Genomic DNA, 22,196 nt, shown 5'->3' on the forward strand with positions numbered 1-22,196 from the left:
TGGAATCCTTTAGTAACCAAAAAATTGTTAAATGAATAAAAACATATTTTTTTGACTTTTGACAACTTTGCACACTTGAATGAGTAGGTGTGTCCTAACTTCTGACTGGTACTATTTGTTTGTATTTATTTATTGATGTGTTGGACCTTTTTAACTGAAATGTTTACTGCTGCAGGTCTAAAGCCACAGACAAATAATAGTCCTCTGTAACTTATCTAACTTTTCTAGCTATGTGTTATTTCATAGTTTTGATGTCTTCACTATTATTCTACAATGTAAAAAAAAATAATAATTAAGAAAAACCCTTGAATGAGTAGGTGTGTCCTAACTTGACTGGTACTGTATGTGAGAACCTAATTTGAATGTCAAGTCATATTTTCTCCGAATGCATTTCCTTTTTTAAAATTCTCGGTATTAGACTTCCCTACAGGGGTTGTCTAAAGAGGACATCTGAAATTACACTAATACACTATTATATATTATATATAACCGTGCGTAAACTATTGTATGGAGGTGTATGCTGAGGAGCGATGCTTGTTGTGTTTACATATTTTTGGACTGCAGGTTTTGAAAGATCTCTCCGATAAAGTGATTGTTTTGTCAACCTTATCTGTCTGTAGGGACTCGTTGGTGTGCTTCCTTGTGCGAGAGAGTGGAAGGGGGAGCAGAGGACGGGTGTGTGTAGACCTAAAGAAAGGGAGAAAGGGAGAGTGAGAAGCCAATTCATTAGTTTGGAGATGTGGACAGGTAGTAAAACCATGTAAATGATCGAGGAAGGGAGAGATGTGGTCTCATCAGAGAGGATGTTTGCAACATAGCAGATTGCAGTTGGACCACTGAACTGGTGCACGGTAGTGTGAACAAGCTAACTGTGAGATTTCAGAGAGAGGGGGGAAGAGCGGGAGAGTTACTGACACAGAAACAAAGCAGAGGGAGAAAGAGAGAGGCACAGAGAAACATTAGACAGTGGACTTTCTGTTCCTTTCACTAACAGCTGAGGTATGTCCTTCCTTTTACCGTTTTGTTTTTACTGTGGACTGGGTTTGTACCTCAGGGAATGCAAGGTAGAAACATGCTGAAACGCAAGGTCAAAAAGTATAGAATGTTTTGAACAGTTTGAACTTGAAATCCTGTGTTCAGTAATTTGAGGAGAACCGAGAGTATAGATATAGATGTGAGACTGTGCAGTGGTAGTTCTTACCAGTGTAGTTCTGTAAACTACAGTCGTTACTCATATTGTGGTGTACGAGACTAAAACCAGACCGTGTAGTGTCATAAATAACTACCTGCAATCCGAATGGTTGACTTAACAGAGTGTGTTTGAATCTGCACTATGTTGTAATTTAAACATGACAAACACAATAGCACACAGTAATTCCCTTTACGGCAATGCTTGGTGTCAGAAATATCTATCTGCATTTCTATGGCTGAAAAGCAGAAGTTTGCGGTGGTAGTCTTTGAGACCAGGTTGTAGGACAGGGACTGTGGACATTATGTTGTTCTCAAGTTGCGAATGCCGTCTTTTCATCATTGTCTTCGGAACAAGCTATGCTCAGAACCACGCAGCAGAGCACTATTGCCTCTTAATGGGGAAAACCTTTTTAAAGCTGATAGTTTCAACCTTTAAAACTACGTGAATACCACCAACTGGTGCATGATGTATTTCCCAATGAGCCACTGTTCCAGTTAATCCGCTAGCTGGCTCAACTCTCACCGTACAGTCTACTACAGACTAAAGGATTGGGTTACTCCCAGAATGCTATAATAGAACACAAATACCACTGACACAAAGGGGTGATAATATAAATAGAATGAATAGAATACATTAATAGAATTCTGGCTCAACTCTCACAGTAAATTCTAATGCCTGAAGGATTGGAATACCCTTAGAATGCTATTATAATAGAACACCGACACCAATCTTTCTACACAAAGATGTGATAATTCTGTTTAGCTGCTTCTACATCTGCATTGCTTCCTGTTTGGGGTTTTAGGCTGGGTTTCTGTACAGCTCTTTGAGATATCAGCTGATGTAAATACATTTCACATCATTGTCTCACCATTGTTTTCGCTATAATAGAATAAAAATAGCACTTGCCCCAAGGCATGTGGGTATTAATTTACTTGACTGTTGAAGTCAATTCTGAAGAAAGCCTACACGGGATTGTGCAACCGTACAACGCTATTGTTTAATACCAATGGCACCACCCACACCGTATCACAGGCAAACATAACCTGTTCTGTGAGAGTTACACTGCATTTTTTCACATTTAATAATTTAGCAGGCACTCTTACCCAGAAGGGTTCAACTCCCATTCCCATGGGAGTTGAACCCACAACCCCAGTGTTGCAAGCACTGCTCTACCAACTGAGCCAATACGAAACTACTTGGCAACACTCTTTGGTTTGATTCACAAATAGCACCCTATTCCCTATATAGTGCACTACTTTTGACCAGGGTCCATAGGGGCCTGTTAAAAGTAGTGCACTACATAGGGAATAGGGTGCCATTTGGGAGGCAACATAGGTTAACAAGTGATATCACTGTAGGGAAAGAGCTGAACCGACTACACACTAGGAAAACATGACATCTAAAAGCACAGGTGCAAACAGCAACTTAAAGTGAGGTAAGAGAGGTGTTTTCCCAGCTCCGCTTCCTGTTTACCGTGATATCCTCATGGGGTACTGAGTGTATCTACCTGGATATCCTCATGGGGTACTGAGTGTATCTACCTGGATATCCTCATGGGGGTACTGAGTGTATCTACCTGGATATCCTCATGGGGTACTGAGTGTATCTACCTGTTTAGCTGGATATCCTCATGGGGTACTGAGTGTATCTACCTGGATATCCTCATGGGGTACTGAGTGTGTCTACCTGGATATCCTCATGGGGTACTGAGTGTATCTACCTGGATATCCTCATGGGGTACTGAGTGTATCTACCTGTTTACCGTGATATCCTCATGGGGTACTGAGTGTATCTACCGTGATATCCTCATGGGGTACTGAGTGTATCTACCGTGATATCCTCATGGGGGTACTGAGTGTGTCTACCTGGATATCCTCATGGGGGTACTGAGTGTGTCTACCTGGATATCCTCATGGGGTACTGAGTGTATCTACCTGGATATCCTCATGGGGTACTGAGTGTATCTACCTGGATATCCTCATGGGGGTACTGAGTGTATCTACCTGGATATCCTCATGGGGTACTGAGTGTGTCTAGCTGGATATCCTCATGGGGTACTGAGTGTATCTACCTGGATATCCTCATGGGGTACTGAGTGTATCTACCTGGATATCCTCATGGGGGTACTGAGTGTATCTACCTGGATATCCTCATGGGGGTACTGAGTGTATCTACCTGTTTAGCTGGATATCCTCATGGGGTACTGAGTGTATCTACCTGGATATCCTCATGGGGTACTGAGTGTATCTACCTGGATATCCTCATGGGGGTACTGAGTGTATCTACCTGGATATCCTCATGGGGTACTGAGTGTATCTACCTGGATATCCTCATGGGGGTACTGAGTGTATCTACCTGGATATCCTCATGGGGTACTGAGTGTATCTACCTGTTTACCGTGATATCCTCATGGGGGTACTGAGTGTGTCTACCTGGATATCCTCATGGGGTACTGAGTGTGTCTACCTAGATATCCTCATGGGGTACTGAGTGTATCTACCTGTTTACCGTGATATCCTCATGGGGGTACTGAGTGTGTCTACCTGGATATCCTCATGGGGTACTGAGTGTGTCTACCTAGATATCCTCATGGGGGTACTGAGTGTATCTACCTGGATATCCTCATGGGGTACTGAGTGTATCTACCTGTTTAGCTGGATATCCTCATGGGGTACTGAGTGTATCTACCTGGATATCCTCATGGGGTACTGAGTGTATCTACCTGTTTAGCTGGATATCCTCATGGGGGTACTGAGTGTATCTACCTGGATATCCTCATGGGGTACTGAGTGTATCTACCTGGATATCCTCATGGGGTACTGAGTGTATCTACCTAGATATCCTCATGGGGGTACTGAGTGTATCTACAGTACCTGGTATGATACACATAATAAAAGTGTTCTAAGTTACTAAATCTGTCCCCTCATATGTCAAGGTGATTTAAGAGCTTGAGGATGTATTTCCCTTCATTGTAAGTCTAGAGGTGCAGGTATGTTCCTAACAGGTGTGTTCTCATAACTGTCTAACGGATGTAGGCTACTCATCCATGCATGTCCTTAGACTCCTCGGTAGAATTGACCCTTAGGCAGACAGATGTAGGCTCGTTCCTCCACTACGACAGGGCATTGCATGCCAAGTTGCCAGTAGATGTGGTGACAGTGTTTTGTCATTTTGGAGGTCATAAAATGTTTTGTCAATATTGTGTGTTTGTGTTAGATGGAGGAGTATAATGTGACAGTTGCTACAGGCACATCAGAGTATTCAGGGACCAATAACTACATATACATTACTCTGGTGGGAGAGAAAGGAGACAGCGAGAGAACAACGCTGGATAACCCTGGACTGGACTTCTGTAGAGGAGCGGTGAGTATGGCAGCACTGTGTGTGTGTGTGTGTGTGTGTGTGTGAATTCATGCTCCCAACCCTTCTCTCTCACTCAAAAGGATCAGTATAACATCTCCCTCCCTCCCTCCCCATCTCCCGCTCCCTCCTTCCCTCCCCATCTCCCACTCCCTCCCTCCCCTCCAGGTGGATGAATACAAGGTGTGTAGCCCGGCTCCTCTGGGTCGTGTCCTTTTGGTGCGTCTGGAGAAACAGAGGTACTGGGTAGAGGATAACTGGTTCTGTCTCTATGTCACCGTGGCGCCACCAGGTGGTGGTACAGCCCTCACCTTCCCCTGTTACCGCTGGCTCATAGGAGATGTCAAGGTGGAGCTACGAGAAGGCACAGGTAAATGGTAAAACAAAGAGGTTGCCCTTCAAGATACCGATCTCAAGTTTTGTGATAAAGGTTAGGTTTTGGGGAGAGAAAGCTGATCCTAGATCTGTGTCCTAAATTTGGTGAAAACAAAGGATGAAGGTCAAATAGAGGTTAGAGAAGGATGTGAGTGAGTCATCTCTTTGTCTGTATCTTGTTCTCTTTCTCTCCTCTGCTCTCTCTCACTCCCTCCTTCAGCAATGAGACTCAGTGACGACACCTCTCCTCAGCTTTTGGCTCACAGAAAAGCAGAACTGCAGGAGAGACAGGCGCTATACAGGTCAGTTACATTACAGAAATGTTGTTAGAGACAAATGCATCCATTTACAGTATGTGTACATGCACAGACATGAATACACACTTTTCCACACAGTTGTGTTTGTCTGTTGTTTATCCAGATGGGTTGCATGGGCTCCTGGGATTCCCAAGTGTATTGAGGCGAAGACCGAGGCAGACCTTCATCAGGATGTTCGCTTCGACAATGAGAAGAGGAGTGACTTTGAGAGCTCCTTACACTACGCGTGAGTCATACAGACCCCCCCCTTAAGCCCTTCCCACATTGCCTAATATACAGTTGAAGTCGGAAGTTTACATACACCTTAGCCAAATACATTTAAAGTCAGTTTTTCACAATTCCTGACATTTAATCCTAGTACAAATTCCCTGCTTTAGGTCAGTTAGGATCACCACTTTATTTTAAGAATGTGAAATGTCAGAATGATAGTAAAGAGTGATTTATTTCAGCTTTTAATTCTTTCATCACATTCCCAGTGGGTCAGACGTACATACAATCAATTAGTATTTGGTAGCATTGCCTTTAAATTGTTTAACTTGGGTCAAACGTTTCGAGTAGCCTTCCACAAGCTTTCTACAAGTGAATTTTAGCCCATTCCTCCTGACAGAGCTGGTGTAACAGAGTCAGGTTTGTAGGCCTCCTTGCTCACACACACTTTTTCAGTTCTGCCCACACATTTTCTATAGGATCGAGGTCAGTGCTTTGTGATGGCCACTCCAATACCTTGACTTTGTTGTCCTTAAGCCATTTTGCCACAACTTTGGAAGTATGCTTGGGGTCATTGTCCATTTGGAAGACCCATTTGCAACCAAGCTTTAACTTCCTGACTGATGTCTTGAGATGTTGCTTCAATATATCCACATGATTTTCCTACTTCATGATGCCATCTATTTTGTGAAGTGCACCAGTCCCTCCTGCAGCAAAGCACCCCCACAACATGATGCTGCCACCCCCATGCTTCACGGTTGGGATGGTGTTCTTCGGCTTGCAAGCCTCCCCCTTTTTCCTCCAAACATAACCCAAACATAACGATGGTCATTATTGCCAAACAGTTCTATTTTTGCTTCATCAGACCAGAGGGCATTTCTCCAAAAAGTATGATCTTTGTCAGCATGTGCAGTTGCAAACCGTAGTCTGGCTTTTTTATGGCGGTTTTGGAGTAGTGGCTTCTCCCTTGCTGAGCGGCCTTTCAGGTTATGTCGATATAGGACTCGTTTTACTGTGGATATAGATACTTTTGTACCTGTTTCCTCCAGCATCTTCACAAGGTCCTTTGCTGCTGTTCTGGGATTGATTTGCATTTTTCGCACCAAAGTACGTTCATCTCTAGGAGACAAAACGCGGTAAGACGGCTGCGTGGTCCCATGGTGTTTATTCCAATTCCAATTGACTCAAATGATGTCAATTAGCCTATCAGAAGCTTCTAAAGCCATGACATAATTTTCTGGAATTTTCCAAGCTGTTTAAAGGCACAGTCAACTTAGTGTATGTAAACTTCTGACCCACTGGAATTGTGATACAGTGAATTATAAGTGAAATAATCTGTCTGTAAACAATTGCTGGAAAGATTACTTGTGTCATGCACAAAGTAGTCCTAACCGACTTGCCAAAACTATAGTTTGTTAACAAGAAATTTGTGGAGTGGTTGAAAAACGAGTTTTAATGACTCCAACCTAAGTGTATGTAAACTTCCGACTTCAACTGTATCTGCTTCCTTATTTTAAGAAAATGTGTTTCAAAATGGTCTTTCCTGTTGTCTCTCTTTTTCTCCCCCTCCCTCCCTCATTCCCTCCCTCCCTCCCCATCCCTCATTCCCTCCCCATCCCTCATTCCCTCATTCCCTCCCCCCTCTCTCAGTCTTCTAGAGCTGTCTTTGAAGAAGCTAGCCATCAGGTTTGGGAAGTCATGGGACAATCTGGAAGACTTCAAACGATGCTTCTGGAAACTCAGGAGCCCCATATCTGGTAGAGTACAGTGGCACATAAATAGACTACTGAATAGAGCATTGTGGGTACTGTTGTACGTAATGCTACAGATACACAACATGGCCAAAGTATTCAACCCGCCCGCCCTTCAGACACACACTATTTAATGACTCCAAAACTGTCCGCCCTGCGGGATATAGCCGTGGGGACTGGGGTTATGAGTCAACCCGTGCATCACTAGACTTTCAACGTGGCACCGTTATAGGAGGCCACCTTTCCAACAAGTCGGTTAGTAAAATTTCTTCCCTGCTAGAGCTGCCCTGGTCAACTGTAAGTGCTGTTATTGTGAAGTGTACAGAAATGAGATTGTTGAGATCAGTGTGGAATAACTTGATTGGCCTGCACAAAGCCCTGACTTTAACACCATTGAACACCTTTGGGATGAATTGGAATGCCGACTGCGAGCCAGGCTAGACCTCACTAATTCTCTTGTGGCTGAATGGAAGCAAGTCCCCGCAGAAATGTTCCAACATCTAGTGGAAAGCCTTCCCAGAAGAGTGGAGGCTTTTACAGCAGCAAAGGGGGGGACCAACTCCATATTAATGCCCATGATTTTGGCGTGAGATGTTTGTCATACTTTGGCGTGAGATGTTTGTCATACTTTGGCGTGAGATGTTCGACATACTTTGGAGTGAGATGTTCGTCATACTTTGGAGTGAGATGTTCGACGTACTTTGGAGTGAGATGTTCGACGTACTTTGGAGTGAGATGTTCGACATACTTTGGAGTGAGATGTTCGACATACTTTGGAGTGAGATGTTCGACGTACTTTGGAGTGAGATGTTCGACGTACTTTGGAGTGAGATGTTCGACATACTTTGGAGTGAGATGTTCGACATACTTTGGAGTGAGATGTTCAACATACTTTTGGGCATGTATTTTATTAGAGTTAGAGGTGCTAGTCCTCATAGAGTATAGGTCAACACTTTTTTTTTATAGCTGTCTCTTCCTGTGTTTTTGGGGAAGTGAGGCCTCTGAATATTGCAACACCAGTGTGTGTAACTCAGTCAGTGTATATAGCATTTTCAATCTTTGATTAAACAATTGTTTCTCCTTCAATATATATTCCATTTATTAATATTCTGACACTACAGATCACTCTTTTGTTGCTTACAATTTTTTCTGCACAGCTGTAAATGTAAACTTGAAGGGTATCCAAGGTTTTAAAAGGCTTCTAAAGTTTGGTCTATTCCACTTTAACATGTCAGACTTGATTTGCCCTAATGAAAAATGTATCAACCCTTACAAAAAATGTCCATGAATTATAATCCACATAATCATTCACATTTCCTGTTGCTGCAGGATAATGTTCCTGCTGTTGCAAACTGGTCAAACTAAGATCTTACATCTGTACGGAATAAGCCTTCTCTGTCTTCACCCTGTCAGTCCTATTATATATTTGTGTAGATTGTTTATTAAGAATTGTTTATTCAGACCGTACTTTTTTTTATTTTGTGATTGATAAATTGATTCTCCCTATGATTCCAGAATACTGTATGGAGCACTGGAAGGAAGACTCGTTCTTCGGGTACCAGTGTCTGAACGGTTCAAACCCCAGAATGATCCAGCGCTGCAAGAAGCTTCCGGGAAACTTCCCCGTCTCTGGAGACATGGTGCAGGGGTCGCTGGCCCCAAGAACCACCCTTGAGAAGGAACTCAAGGTGGGGCCCCTCTGTCTCTCTATCTGCATTCCAAATGCCACCCTATACTAACCCTAATGCTAGTTTCATGTCCATATACTGGATCAACCCTAACTCCACCCTCAAGCCTAACTCCACCCTCAAGCCTAACTCCACCCTCAAGCCTAACTCCACCCTCAAGCCAACTCCACCCTCAAGCCTAACTCCACCCTCAAGCCTAACTCCACCCTAACTCCACCCTAACTCCACCCTAACTCCACCCTAACTCCACCCTAACTCCACCCTCAAGCCTAACTCCACCCTCAAGCCTAACCCTAACTCCACCCTCAAGCCTAACCCTAACTCCACCCTCAACCCTAACCCTAACTCCACCCTCAACCCTAACCCTAACTCCACCCTCAAGCCTAACTCCACCCTCAAGCCTAACTCCACCCTCAAGCCTAACTCCACCCTCAAGCCTAACTCCACCCTCAACCCTAAGCCTAACTCTACCCTCAACCCTAAGCCTAACTCTACCCTCAACCCTAAGCCTAACTCTACCCTCAACCCTAACCCTACCTCCACCCTCAACCCTACCTCCACCCTCAAGCCTAACCCTAACTCCACCCTCAACCCTAACCCTAACTCCACCCTCAACCCTAACCCTACCCTCAACCCTAACCCTAACTCCACCCTCAACCCTAACCCTAACTCCACCCTCAAGCCTAACTCCACCCTCAAGCCTAACTCCACCCTCAAGCCTAACTCCACCCTCAACCCTAAGCCTAACTCTACCCTCAACCCTAAGCCTAACTCCACCCTCAACCCTAACCCTACCTCCACCCTCAACCCTAACCCTACCTCCACCCTCAACCCTACCTCCACGCTCAACCCTACCTCCACCCTCAATCCTACCTCCACCCGAACTCAACCCTCAACCCTAACTCCACCCTCAACCCTAACTCCACCCTCAACCCTAACCCTAACTCCACCCTCAAGCCTAACTCCACCCTCAAGCCTAACTCCACCCTCAAGCCTAACTCCACCCTCAAGCCTAACCCTAACTCCATCCTCAACCCTAACCCTAACTCCACCCTCAACCCTAACCCTAACTCCACCCTCAACCCTAACCCTAACTCCACCCTCAAGCCTAACTCCACCCTCAAGCCTAACTCCACCCTCAAGCCTAACTCCACCCTCAAGCCTAACTCCACCCTCAAGCCTAACTCCACCCTCAAGCCTAACCCTAACTCCACCCTCAAGCCTAACTCCACCCTCAAGCCTAACTCCACCCTCAACCCTAAGCCTAACTCTACCCTCAACCCTAAGCCTAACTCTACCCTCAACCCTAAGCCTAACTCCACCCTCAACCCTAACCCTACCTCCACCCTCAACCCTACCTCCACCCTCAAGCCTAACCCTAACTCCACCCTCAACCCTAACCCTAACTCCACCCTCAACCCTAACCCTAACTCCACCCTCAAGCCTAACTCCACCCTCAAGCCTAACTCCACCCTCAATCCTAAGCCTAACTCCACCCTCAACCCTAACCCTACCTCCACCCTCAACCCTAACCCTACCTCCACCCTCAACCCTACCTCCACCCTCAATCCTAACCCTACCTCCACCCTCAATCCTACCTCCACCCTCAACCCTAACTCCACCCTCAACCCTAACTCCACCCTCAACCCTAACCCTAACTCCACCCTCAAGCCTAACTCCACCCTCAAGCCTAACTCCACCCTCAAGCCTAACCCTAACTCCATCCTCAACCCTAACCCTAACTCCACCCTCAACCCTAACCCTAACTCCACCCTCAACCCTAACCCTAACTCCACCCTCAACCCTAACCCTAACTCCACCCTCAAGCCTAACTCCACCCTCAAGCCTAACTCCACCCTCAAGCCTAACTCCACCCTCAAGCCTAACTCCACCCTCAAGCCTAACTCCACCCTCAAGCCTAACTCCACCCTCAAGCCTAACCCTAACTCCACCCTCAAGCCTAACTCCACCCTCAAGCCTAACCCTAACTCCACCCTCAACCCTAACCCTAACTCCACCCTCAACCCTAACCCTAACTCCACCCTCAACCCTAACCCTAACTCCACCCTCAAGCCTAACTCCACCCTCAAGCCTAACTCCACCCTCAACCCTAAGCCTAACTCTACCCTCAACCCTAAGCCTAACTCTACCCTCAACCCTAAGCCTAACTCCACCCTCAACCCTAACCCTACCTCCACCCTCAACCCTACCTCCACCCTCAACCCTAACCCTAACTCCACCCTCAACCCTAACCCTAACTCCACCCTCAAGCCTAACTCTACCCTCAACCCTAAGCCTAACTCTACCCTCAACCCTAAGCCTAACTCCACCCTCAACCCTAACCCTACCTCCACCCTCAACCCTAACCCTACCTCCACCCTCAACCCTACCTCAACCCTAACTCCACCCTCAACCCTAACTCCACCCTCAACCCTAACTCCACCCTCAACCCTAACTCCACCCTCAACCCTAACTCCACCCTCAAGCCTAACTCCACCCTCAAGCCTAACTCCACCCTCAAGCCTAACTCCACCCTCAAGCCTAACTCCACCCTCAAGCCTAACCCTAACTCCATCCTCAACCCTAACCCTAACTCCACCCTCAACCCTAACCCTAACTCCACCCTCAACCCTAACCCTAACTCCACCCTCAAGCCTAACTCCACCCTCAAGCCTAACTCCACCCTCAAGCCTAACTCCACCCTCAAGCCTAACTCCACCCTCAAGCCTAACTCCACCCTCAACCCTAAGCCTAACTCTACCCTCAACCCTAAGCCTAACTCTACCCTCAACCCTAAGCCTAACTCCACCCTCAACCCTAACCCTACCTCCACCCTCAACCCTACCTCCACCCTCAAGCCTAACCCTAACTCCACCCTCAACCCTAACCCTAACTCCACCCTCAACCCTAACCCTAACTCCACCCTCAAGCCTAACTCTACCCTCAACCCTAAGCCTAACTCTACCCTCAACCCTAAGCCTAACTCCACCCTCAACCCTAACCCTACCTCCACCCTCAACCCTAACCCTACCTCCACCCTCAACCCTACCTCAACCCTAACTCCACCCTCAACCCTAACTCCACCCTCAACCCTAACTCCACCCTCAACCCTAACCCTAACTCCACCCTCAAGCCTAACTCCACCCTCAAGCCTAACCCTAACTCCATCCTCAACCCTAACCCTAACTCCACCCTCAACCCTAACCCTAACTCCACCCTCAACCCTAACCCTAACTCCACCCTCAAGCCTAACTCCACCCTCAAGCCTAACTCCACCCTCAAGCCTAACTCCACCCTCAAGCCTAACTCCACCCTCAAGCCTAACTCCACCCTCAAGCCTAACTCCACCCTCAAGCCTAACTCCACCCTCAAGCCTAACTCCACCCTCAACCCTAACCCTAACTCCACCCTCAACCCTAACCCTCCCTCAAACCTAACCCTAACTCACCCTCAACCCTAACTCACCCTCAATCCTAACCCTAACTCCACCCTCAACCCTAACCCTAACTCCACCCTCAACCCTAACTCCACCCTCAACCCTAACCCTAACTCCACCCTCAACCCTAACCCCACCCTCAACCCTAACCCTAACTCCACCTCAACCCTAACCCTAACTCCACCCTCAAACCTAACCCTAACTCCACCCTCAACCCTAACCCTAACTCAACCCTAATCCTAACTCCACCCTCAACCCTAACTCCACCCTCAACCCTAACCCTAACTCCACCCTAACCCTAACTCCACCCTAACCCTAACTCCACCCTCAACCCTAACCCTAACTCCACCCTCAACCCTAACCCTAACTCCACCCTCAACCCTAACCCTAACTCCACCCTCAACCCTAACCCTAACTCCACCCTCAACCCTAACTCCACCCTCAACCCTAACTCCACCCTCAACCCTAACCCCACCCTCAACCCTAACCCTAACTCCACCTCAACCCTAACCCTAACTCCACCCTCAAACCTAACCCTAACTCCACCCTCAAACCTAACCCTAACTCCACCCTCAACCCTAACCCTAACTCCACCCTCAATCCTAACCCTAACTCCACCCTCAACCCTAACTCCACCCTCAACCCTAACCCTAACTCCACCCTAACCCTAACTCCACCCTCAACCCTAACCCTAACTCCACCCTCAACCCTAACCCCACCCTCAACCCTAACCCTAACTCCACCCTCAACCCTAACTCCACCCTCAACCCTAACTCCACCCTCAACCCTAACTCCACCCTCAACCCTAACTCCACCCTCAACCCTAACCCTAACTCCACCCTCAACTCTAACGCCACCCTCAACCCTAACCCTAACTCCACCCTCAACCCTAACCCTAACTCCACCTCAACCCTAACCCTAACTCCACCCTTAACCCTAACTCCACCCTCAACCCTAACCCTAACTCCACCCTCAACCCTAACCCTAACTCCACCCTCAACCCTAACCCTAACTCCACCCTCAACTCTAACGCCACCCTCAACCCTAACCCTAACTCCACCCTCAACCCTAACCCTAACTCCACCTCAACCCTAACCCTAACTCCACCCTTAACCCTAACTCCACCCTCAACCCTAACCCTAACTCCACCCTAACCCTAACTCCACCCTCAACCCTAACCCTAACTCCACCCTCAACCCTAACTCCACCCTCAACCCTAACTCCACCCTCAACCCTAACTCCACCCTCAACCCTAACTCCACCCTCAACCCTTAACCCTAACTCAACCCTTAACCCTAACTCAACCCTTAACCCTAACTCAACCTCAACCCTAACTCAACCTCAACCCTAACTCCACCCTCAACCCTAACCCTATTCTCAACCCTAACTCTATTCTCAACCCTAACCCAAGTCTTAAACCTTACCCTAGTCTCAAACCTTACCCTAGTCTCAACCCTAACCCTAGTCTCAACCCTAACCCTAGTCTTAAACCTTACCCTAGTCTCAACCCTAACCCTAACTCCACCCTCAACCCTAACCCTAACTCCACCCTCAACCCAACCCTAACCCTATTCTCAACCCTAACCCTAGTCTCAACCCTAACCCTAGTCTCAACCCTAACCCTAGTCTTAAACCTAACCCTAGTCTCAAACCTAACCCTAGTCTTAAACCTTACCCTAGTCTCAACCCTAACCCTAGTCTCAACCCTAACCTCAACCGTCTCTACATGCTCTCTCTAGGCGGGTAACATCTACTTGGTAGACTATGCCATCATGGATGGTGTTCCTACCAACGTAATCAGAGGGAAACCACAGTACATCGCTGCTCCTCTCTGTCTGCTGTATGAACACCCAGACCAGGGACTCATACCCATCGCCATACAGGTAGGGCTGGACACACACACACACTATCCTAATATTGAGTTGCACTCCCTTTTTCCCTCAGAACAGCCTCAATCTCAACAAGGATAGTAAAGCCATAAACATACACGTTATCTATCCCCCCTCTTCTCCAGCTAGGGCAGACTCCTGGCTTGGACACGCCCATCTTCCTGCCTAAAAACCCGCCCCTGGCCTGGCTATTGGCCAAGATCTGGGTCCGTCACTCAGAGTTCCAGGTGTTCCAGCTCCTGTCCCACCTGTTGAGAACTCACCTGGTGGTGGAGGTGTTCTGTGTGTCAACACTACGACAGCTACCTGCCGTCCATCCAGTATATAAGGTAGGGAGGGGGGGGGGGGGGGGTGCTGTGGCTAACCCCTCTCTTTGTCTCTACTGTAGCTCCTGGTTCCTCACCTGGTGGTGGTGTGGTGTGTGCTGTGGCTAACCCCTCTCTCTGTCTCTACTGTAGCTCCTGGTTCCTCACCTGGTGGTGGTGTGGTGTGGCTAACCCCTCTCTCTGTCTCTACTGTAGCTCCTGGCTCTTCACCTGGTGGTGTGTGCTGTGGCTAACCCCTCTCTCTGTCTCTACTGTAGCTCCTGGCTCCTCACCTGGTGGTGGTGTGGTGTGTGCTGTGGCTAACCCCTCTCTCTGTCTCTACTGTAGCTCCTGGCTCTTCACCTGGTGGTGTGTGCTGTGGCTAACCCCTCTCTCTGTCTCTACTGTAGCTCCTGGCTCCTCACCTACGTTATACTCTGGAGATTAACTGCAGGGGGCGCACTCAGCTCCTCTCAGCCGACGGCATCTTCAAAAGGGTATGTCAGTCTTACCGTTCTATTCCTTGTTTACATTTTAGCAGACACTTACAGTAGAGTGCAAACATTTTCGTGGGAATTGAACCCGCAACCCTGGTGCCACACAGGACCCCAGTATCTTGAGGGCTCAACTGACCCTATATTGTTGTATTGAGGCAGCTTCAGAAACAAACTGTTTTTTAAAAGCATAGAATAGTTTTGAAATAGACAAAGAGTATAATTGATGATGAAATACTGTCCCTCCAGGTGGTGTCTACAGGAGGGGAGGGGCTTCTGATCCTAGCCCAGAATGAGTACAAAGTCCTGACCTACCGCTCTCTGCAGCCCTACCAGGACTTCCAGCAGCGCGGAGCTACCAAGCTCAGAAACTACTTCTACAGGGAATACAGCCTGATGCTGTGGGACGCCATACACAGGTACAATACCCATCACCACTCCTTTATGACCACAGAGGTATTGTTTATAAGGTTGTCGGAGGAAAGCAGGGAGAGGACATGGTCTTCAGGCCTGAAATATGGATATGTTGAAATGCACATCGGGAAAATAAGCTATTTCACCCCCCCCCCCTCTCTTTCTCCCTCCCCAGTTTTGTCTCAGGGATGGTGTCACTGTACTACCATTATGACAGTGATGTAGTGGAGGACACTGAGCTGCAGGCCTGGATAAAGGACATCGCTGAGGAGGGCTTCGTTGATGTGCCCAGATTTGGTCAGTCATCCACCACTACCCCCCACCTCCTCAGACTCAGGACTGGATTCAATCCGTAGGCGTGGAAGATCTGCATGGCAGAGCGGTTGACATTTAAAGGCAACGTTACCGTGTTCGTGGAATTGCATTCTCAGAGAATGCTGCATATGTCTGCTGAATCCGAAATGACCTTTAAATGTCACCCGCGCTGCAACACAGATCTTCAGCGCTACGGATGGACCCTTAGTTGATAATGATGATTTCTTACTGGGTAATATTGACTGATGTTTCCTTCCTCTCAGGTCTGGCCAGGGAACTACACAACAAGACAGAACTGATCACACTGCTGAGTGTCGCTATCTTCACAAGCTCAGCACAGCATGCAGCCACCAACAATGGACAGGTACAGTACACACACACAGTCTTGTACAGCTAACCTTGTGGGAGCACACAATTCAGTCCCATTTCAAATCCTATTATCCATAACCATTAATCCTAGCCTAGCTCAAAGTTTTGTTTGTTTACTATTCTTGTGGAGACTTCTGTCTGGTCCCCACAAGAATAGTAAAAAAAAACAAAAACACACACACCTATTAAGTTACTCATCTCACTCTAACATAGTTTGACTGGTGTGCGTGGGTACCCAACACCCCGTGCACAATGCGCCACCCTCCCCCGACGGATAAGGACGCTGTTACCATGGAGATGATCATGGACACCCTCCCAGACGTCAGCCAAACATGTTTGGAGATGGCGATCACATGGCACCTGGGTCGGCCACAACCGGACGCAGTAAGTTAAAACAACAACAGTGGGTCACGTTTATAGTATGAAATGGGATGAAACTAGAATGCAACGCTCGTCTCCCACCTCCTTTCATTTTTCTTTCCCACCTTTGGTTATAAACATAGATGGGTAAACTCTGATCACAAGGCACAGTGAAAAAAGTAACACTTCCTGTACTTTCAATCATAAAATAAAACCAGATTCATATAGCTAAATGTAAATATTTCAAGCTAGGATTCTTCACTTCTCCATTTTGCATTTTCTCTCTATTCTCGGGAATTCCCAGACGTAGGGCAACAGCGCATTGGTACATCTGCAGATAGACTATTTCCTCTCCACTCTCTTTTCATGCTTTTTAGTTCCCCTTCTCTCCCACCCTACAGGTCCCATTGGGTCAGGACCAGTATAGAGCCTTACTCTTCCTCCTTTCGCCCATTTTTCTCATTGGGTCAGTACCAGGAGCAGTACTTTACAGAGACCCAAGCACATACTAACCCTACACACCCTCCTTCTCCCGCTCTCTCCTTCCTTCTCCCCTCTCTCCCTCCTCCTCTCTCCCTCCTTCCTTCAGATTCCATTGGGTCAGTACCGGGAGCAGTACTTCACAGAGTCCCAGGCCCAGGAGGTGATTGACAAGTTCAAACAGGAACTGAAGGAGATAGAGGAACACATCCTGACCCAGAACGAGGGACTAGAGCTGCCCTATCTTTTCCTCCTGCCCAGCCGCATCGAGAACAGCATCACTATATAATATACTGAACAGAAATATTAACGCAATAATTGTAAAGATTTTACTGAGTTACAGTTCATATAAGGAAATCAGTCAATTGAAATAACCTCATTAGGCCCTAATCTATGGATTTCACATGACTGGGAATACAGATATGCATCTGGACACACAAAAAAAATCTATTTTTCAATAGGGGCGTGGATCAGGAAACCAATGAGTATCTGGTGTGACCACCATTTGCCTCATGCAACGCAACACGTCTCCTTCAAATAAAGTTGATCAGGGTGTTGATTGCGGCCTGTGGAATGTTGTCCCACTCCTCTTCAATGGCTGTGCGAAGTTGCTAGATATTGGCAGGAACTGAAACACGATGTCGTACACGTCGATCCAGAGCATCCCACACATGCTCAACGAATGTTGACATCAGTAAACTGCTTGCGCACAACGTCATACATGTGGTCAGCGGTTGTGAGGCCGGTTGGACGTACTGCCAAAATCTCCAAAACGACATTGGAGACGGCTTATGGTAGAGAAATTAACATTAAATTCTCTGGCAACAACTCTGGTGGACATTCCTGCAGTCAGCATGCCAATTTCACACTCCCTCAAAACTTGAGACATTTGTGTTGTGTGACACAACTGAACATTTTAGCGGCCTTTTATTGTCCCCAGCACAAGGTAATGATCATGCGGTTTAATCAGCTTCTTGATATGCCACACCTGTCAGGTAGATGAATTATCTTGGCAAAGGAAAAATACCCACTAACAGGGATGTAAAAAAAAAAAATCTGTGATCTTTTATTTCAGCTCATGAAAAATGGGACCAACACTTGTTGCGTTTATATTTTTTTGTTCAATGTAATAACAGAACCAAAAGCTTACCTTGACTAGGGAAGAGTTCCCAATGTTGAATAGTCATAGCCACCTAGCATCCCTCTCTGTTTGAGTAGGCTAAACAAGCTAACTGCATTCACTAGCTGTGAAAATGGGGAAAAAAATACAACGGAATATAGCTCTCTCTCGCTCACATGCTTCTCCTTAATTTAATAGAAATGAATTCTCAAAACTGTTCAACTAAACTACTAGCTAGCTGTAGTTTATGCTTTCAGCACTAGATTAACTCTCTGGTCCTTTGATTGGGTGGACATGTCAGTTCATGCTGCAAGAGCTCTGATCGGAGGATGTCCTCCAACCTGAAGTTTTCATTATTACTGTGTAAATCTATGGAAGGTGGTGAGAACCACAATTCTCCTAGGTTTTGTATTGAAGTCAATTTACCCAGAGGAGGGAAACTAGATGTCCACCAGCTACACCATGGTGCTACTGTAGATCTTTATTGCAAAAGTGTGTTTTAAGCAATTATTTGGGGGCATGTGAATATATTTTGTATAGTTTTAACTTTAATGTTTCACTTTTTCTTTTTCTGAAATTCACTGATGAGGATGGTCTTCCCCTGTGAAGCCTTCACTGATACATAGTGTAATAACAGACCATACATACTATATAGATTAAAACCAGGGACTGGAGCTGCCTTACCTTTTCCTACTGCCCAGCTGCATAGTGAACAGCATCACTATAGAGCAGGGATTCCCAAACGCCGTCCTGCACCCCCCCCCCCCAAATAAAACGTTATTTTTAAAACTACACAACAATCAGGATTTATTACATCAAACTGTATCAAGGCTGGACAAAATTCAAAACTTTTCATTAGATTTCCAAAACTAGAAAGCCAAGAGATCTGACTGAACAGTCCAAAAAAAAAAAAAAGCAGAGAAATTAACATTCCGTCCAATAAGGCACTAGATTAGAACATACAAAGAACAGCTTCTGTCACATAAGGCACAACATTCTAGAAGTTCTAAAAAAAAAACACTAGAAGTTCAAACTTCTGTGCAGCTTCTAAAAACAAGTTAGGGCTTCAAACAAATACAACTATAATTTGAGAAATTGCAAGATATGTTTTACCTGAGGGGAAGACAGGCACAGTGAATTAACAAAGCAGTTATTATTCCTAATTCTGTAGACGCTAGCAAGGAAATAATACAACTCTGGTGATTTGATTTCAGTAGATTAATGATAGATAGCATGGTGTTAGTGATTAACAAATATATTGATCATACACATACATAGGCTTACTCCCAATTCTCCACCCTTCTTCCAAAGTGTGCACTTGCAGACTCCCGCCCATGGATTCAAGAGTGCTGGGAACTCCCTCCAGACAACGCTTACATCAATCCCATGCTTTAAGTCCATGATGGCGACTGTACAAGTGCACACTTTGGGAGAAGTGCGGAGAATCAGGACACAAGGCAGACAATAACAATGCTACCATCAGGCCTTGGGTCAATTCCATTTCAATTAAAAAAGAACCAAATTCCAATTCAAAATGTTCCTCATTGGAATTTCAGGGTACTTCCTGAATTGTCTGGAATCAGCCCCAACCCTGGCTACCATTCATTCATATTTAAAACAGAACATGTATGGAAAAAGACACTTCTCCAGACAGTGTAAGGCAGTGGTTCTGCAGCCTGCAGTACCAGGGCTCGTCCAGCAGGTGGTATCAGTCATGCAGTACCATGGCTAGTCCAGTAGGTGGTGCTAGCGTACCATGTACTCCTTGCGATGGTTGAGTTTAATCTGGCAAAAGGAGAGAGCGGCAACCAGCACATAGATACCAGCTGCGATGAAACAGTTGTATCCAACCTGGTTATAGAGTTTGTAGATGGAGTGGGGAGGCTCTTGACTGGAAGAGAGAGGGACAGCGGTCAAGGGGTGAGAAAGAGTGGGAAAGGGACACAGGTGACAAATTGGAAAAACCGAGACGCTAAAAACACACTGAAGCCCACTACTCCACAAGGAGCTGAAAGTAATAAATCAAGGCAAGTAAATAAAAACACAAAGGAAAATTATACTCAAACTATATTTTGGTATCCGTTTCATTAGTCCACTTGACACAGTCCCAACATGTTTTGCTTGTCAGCAGTCAAGTTTTGGACTTTCAAGAAGCAAAGTGTCTCTTGCCCCATCATCATGATGATGATGCAATATGCATCGATGTGGCAAGTGACACTTCTTGAAAACTTGATATGGCAAACATTTAAGCACTGTATCAACAGTGGACTAATAAAATAAAAAATAACTTCCTCCTGTTTGGCCCTGTCCGGGGGTGTCCTCGGATGGGGCCACAGTGTCTCCTGACCCCTCCTGTCTCAGTCTCCAGTATTTATGCTGCAGTAGTTTGTGTCGGGGGGGCTAGGGTCAGTTTGTTATATCTGGAGTACTTCTCCTGTCCTATTCGGTGTCCTGTGTGAATTTAAGTGTGCTCTAATTCTCTCTCGGAGGACCTGAGCCCTAGGACCATGCCTCAGGACTACCTGACATGATGACTCCTTGCTGTCCCCAGTCCACCTGGCCGTGCTGCTGCTCCAGTTTCAACTGTTCTGCCTTATTATTATTGGACCATGCTGGTCATTTATGAACATTTGAACATCTTGGCCATGTTCTGTTATAATCTCCACCCGGCACAGCCAGAAGATTACTGGCCACCCCACATAGCCTGGTTTCTTCCTAGGTTTTGGCCTTTCTAGGGAGTTTTTCCTTGCCACCGTGCTTCTACACCTGCATTGCTTGCTGTTTGGGGTTTTAGGCTGGGTTTCTGTATAGCACTTTGAGATATCAGCTGATATACGAAGGGCTATATAAATAAATTTGATTTGAATTTGAGTGGTATATTCCCTTAAAAGAAGCAACAGCTTCCAGCCTCCTAGGGTCAGTTTTGAGTTTCCTCCCCTAATTAATAAGGATAGGATTGAGGGAGAAAAAGCTGAACCAGAACCATCCTGAACATATACACAGACTACTCTACTGTGTATCCTCACCTATGTTACATCAGAGGCACATGTGTGTCTCTTGAGTGTGTGACATTTCTGACGCTATTCTTCCACTGTGAGTCAGGTGTCCAGAGACTGACTGTGTGACTGTGTGTGTGTGTGTGGACTCACTCATTGTGCATGTCTTCCTCTTTGAAAGGCACATCCTCTATCAGCACTGCAGAGTGGGTGGTGAAGAAAATACCCAACATTGCCTAGAGAGAGAGAGACAGACAGACAGAGCGATTATTTGTAGGGAGTAAATGACAGTAGTAGTAGGTCTTATTTTGCTTGTATCAGCAGTGCAGAGTGCATAATACTAGAACAAATGTGAATGTCATGAGTAGAACAAACACCCTGAAGTGAAACTGAAATTCTCAAATCTAGAGAGTTTATTTGACTACAAGAAGCATATATGGTCAGTGGCTGTAGGATAACACCACAACAAACACCATCAGTACCCGTCTGTCTAGGTCTTAATGAGGCAAACCAAGCGATAGATAGCTAGCTATACAATCCAGCTGTAATGAACGAGCAAGTTAACGTTATGTATACTGGGCTGGGGCTCACACATTGTCATATGCAATGCAAGAAAACATTACCATACTATCTCGGCTGTCTATCAATAACCGAGTCATTTAACAATCACTGTACACATTCTGATAATAAGCAACTAAAACCACTGTACTTTAAATTACAAGTTATATTACCAGCATTATGACTCCCCAGATGCTGATGACAATACCGCAGGCGGCCAACTTGGGACCGCAAAATAAACACGAAACCATAGTTTAACGACTCAAACAACGACGTAAACTCAAAAGTAGACTTATTACTACGGGAACTGTCGTAGTTCTCAAGTTAAATAGTAGAAAAAAAAGGCACTTGGGCAGCTGTTTGTCGTCTAACCAGTTGTTCCGAGGAGCTCGAGCTCAGTCACCAGTGTGTCAGGTGACTTATGGAAACCGGAAAAACGTTTTTCTATGGATATGTTCAAGAATAAAAAACGTGGCTAAAATTGACAGCGATGATATTTATGGAAATATGTGTATTTAGCTAAGAATATTTTAAATTCCACTTATTATTATTTTTCCGATGAGATAACTA

At 46.1% G+C, this 22,196-nt stretch overlaps 2 protein-coding genes across 2 annotated transcripts; one reads left to right on the plus strand and one right to left on the minus strand.

Moving 5' to 3' along the window:
* Positions 1-634: 634 nt before the first annotated feature.
* LOC139415907 (polyunsaturated fatty acid lipoxygenase ALOX12-like) lies at positions 635-18,864 on the plus strand. Its single transcript, XM_071164068.1, has 15 exons — positions 635-999; positions 4,409-4,555; positions 4,721-4,922; positions 5,148-5,229; positions 5,348-5,470; positions 7,102-7,208; positions 8,718-8,890; positions 14,066-14,209; positions 14,341-14,544; positions 14,931-15,017; positions 15,264-15,433; positions 15,604-15,725; positions 16,007-16,107; positions 16,326-16,496; positions 17,062-18,864. Exons 2-15 carry the CDS (start codon positions 4,409-4,411, stop codon positions 17,239-17,241), a joined length of 2,013 nt encoding a protein of 670 aa, XP_071020169.1. The 5' UTR covers positions 635-999; the 3' UTR covers positions 17,242-18,864.
* LOC139415908 (ribonuclease kappa-A-like) lies at positions 18,863-22,045 on the minus strand. Its single transcript, XM_071164069.1, has 3 exons — positions 21,800-22,045; positions 21,222-21,304; positions 18,863-19,963 (listed from the first exon to the last, which is right to left on the minus strand). The coding sequence occupies exons 1-3, from the start codon at positions 21,875-21,877 to the stop codon at positions 19,819-19,821; spliced, it is 306 nt and encodes a 101-aa protein (XP_071020170.1). The 5' UTR covers positions 21,878-22,045; the 3' UTR covers positions 18,863-19,818.
* Between the last annotated feature and the right edge of the window lie 151 nt (positions 22,046-22,196).

The sequence above is a fragment of the Oncorhynchus clarkii genome, chromosome 9 (genome assembly GCF_045791955.1).
Source record: "Oncorhynchus clarkii lewisi isolate Uvic-CL-2024 chromosome 9, UVic_Ocla_1.0, whole genome shotgun sequence".
NCBI lineage: Eukaryota > Metazoa > Chordata > Actinopteri > Salmoniformes > Salmonidae > Oncorhynchus > Oncorhynchus clarkii.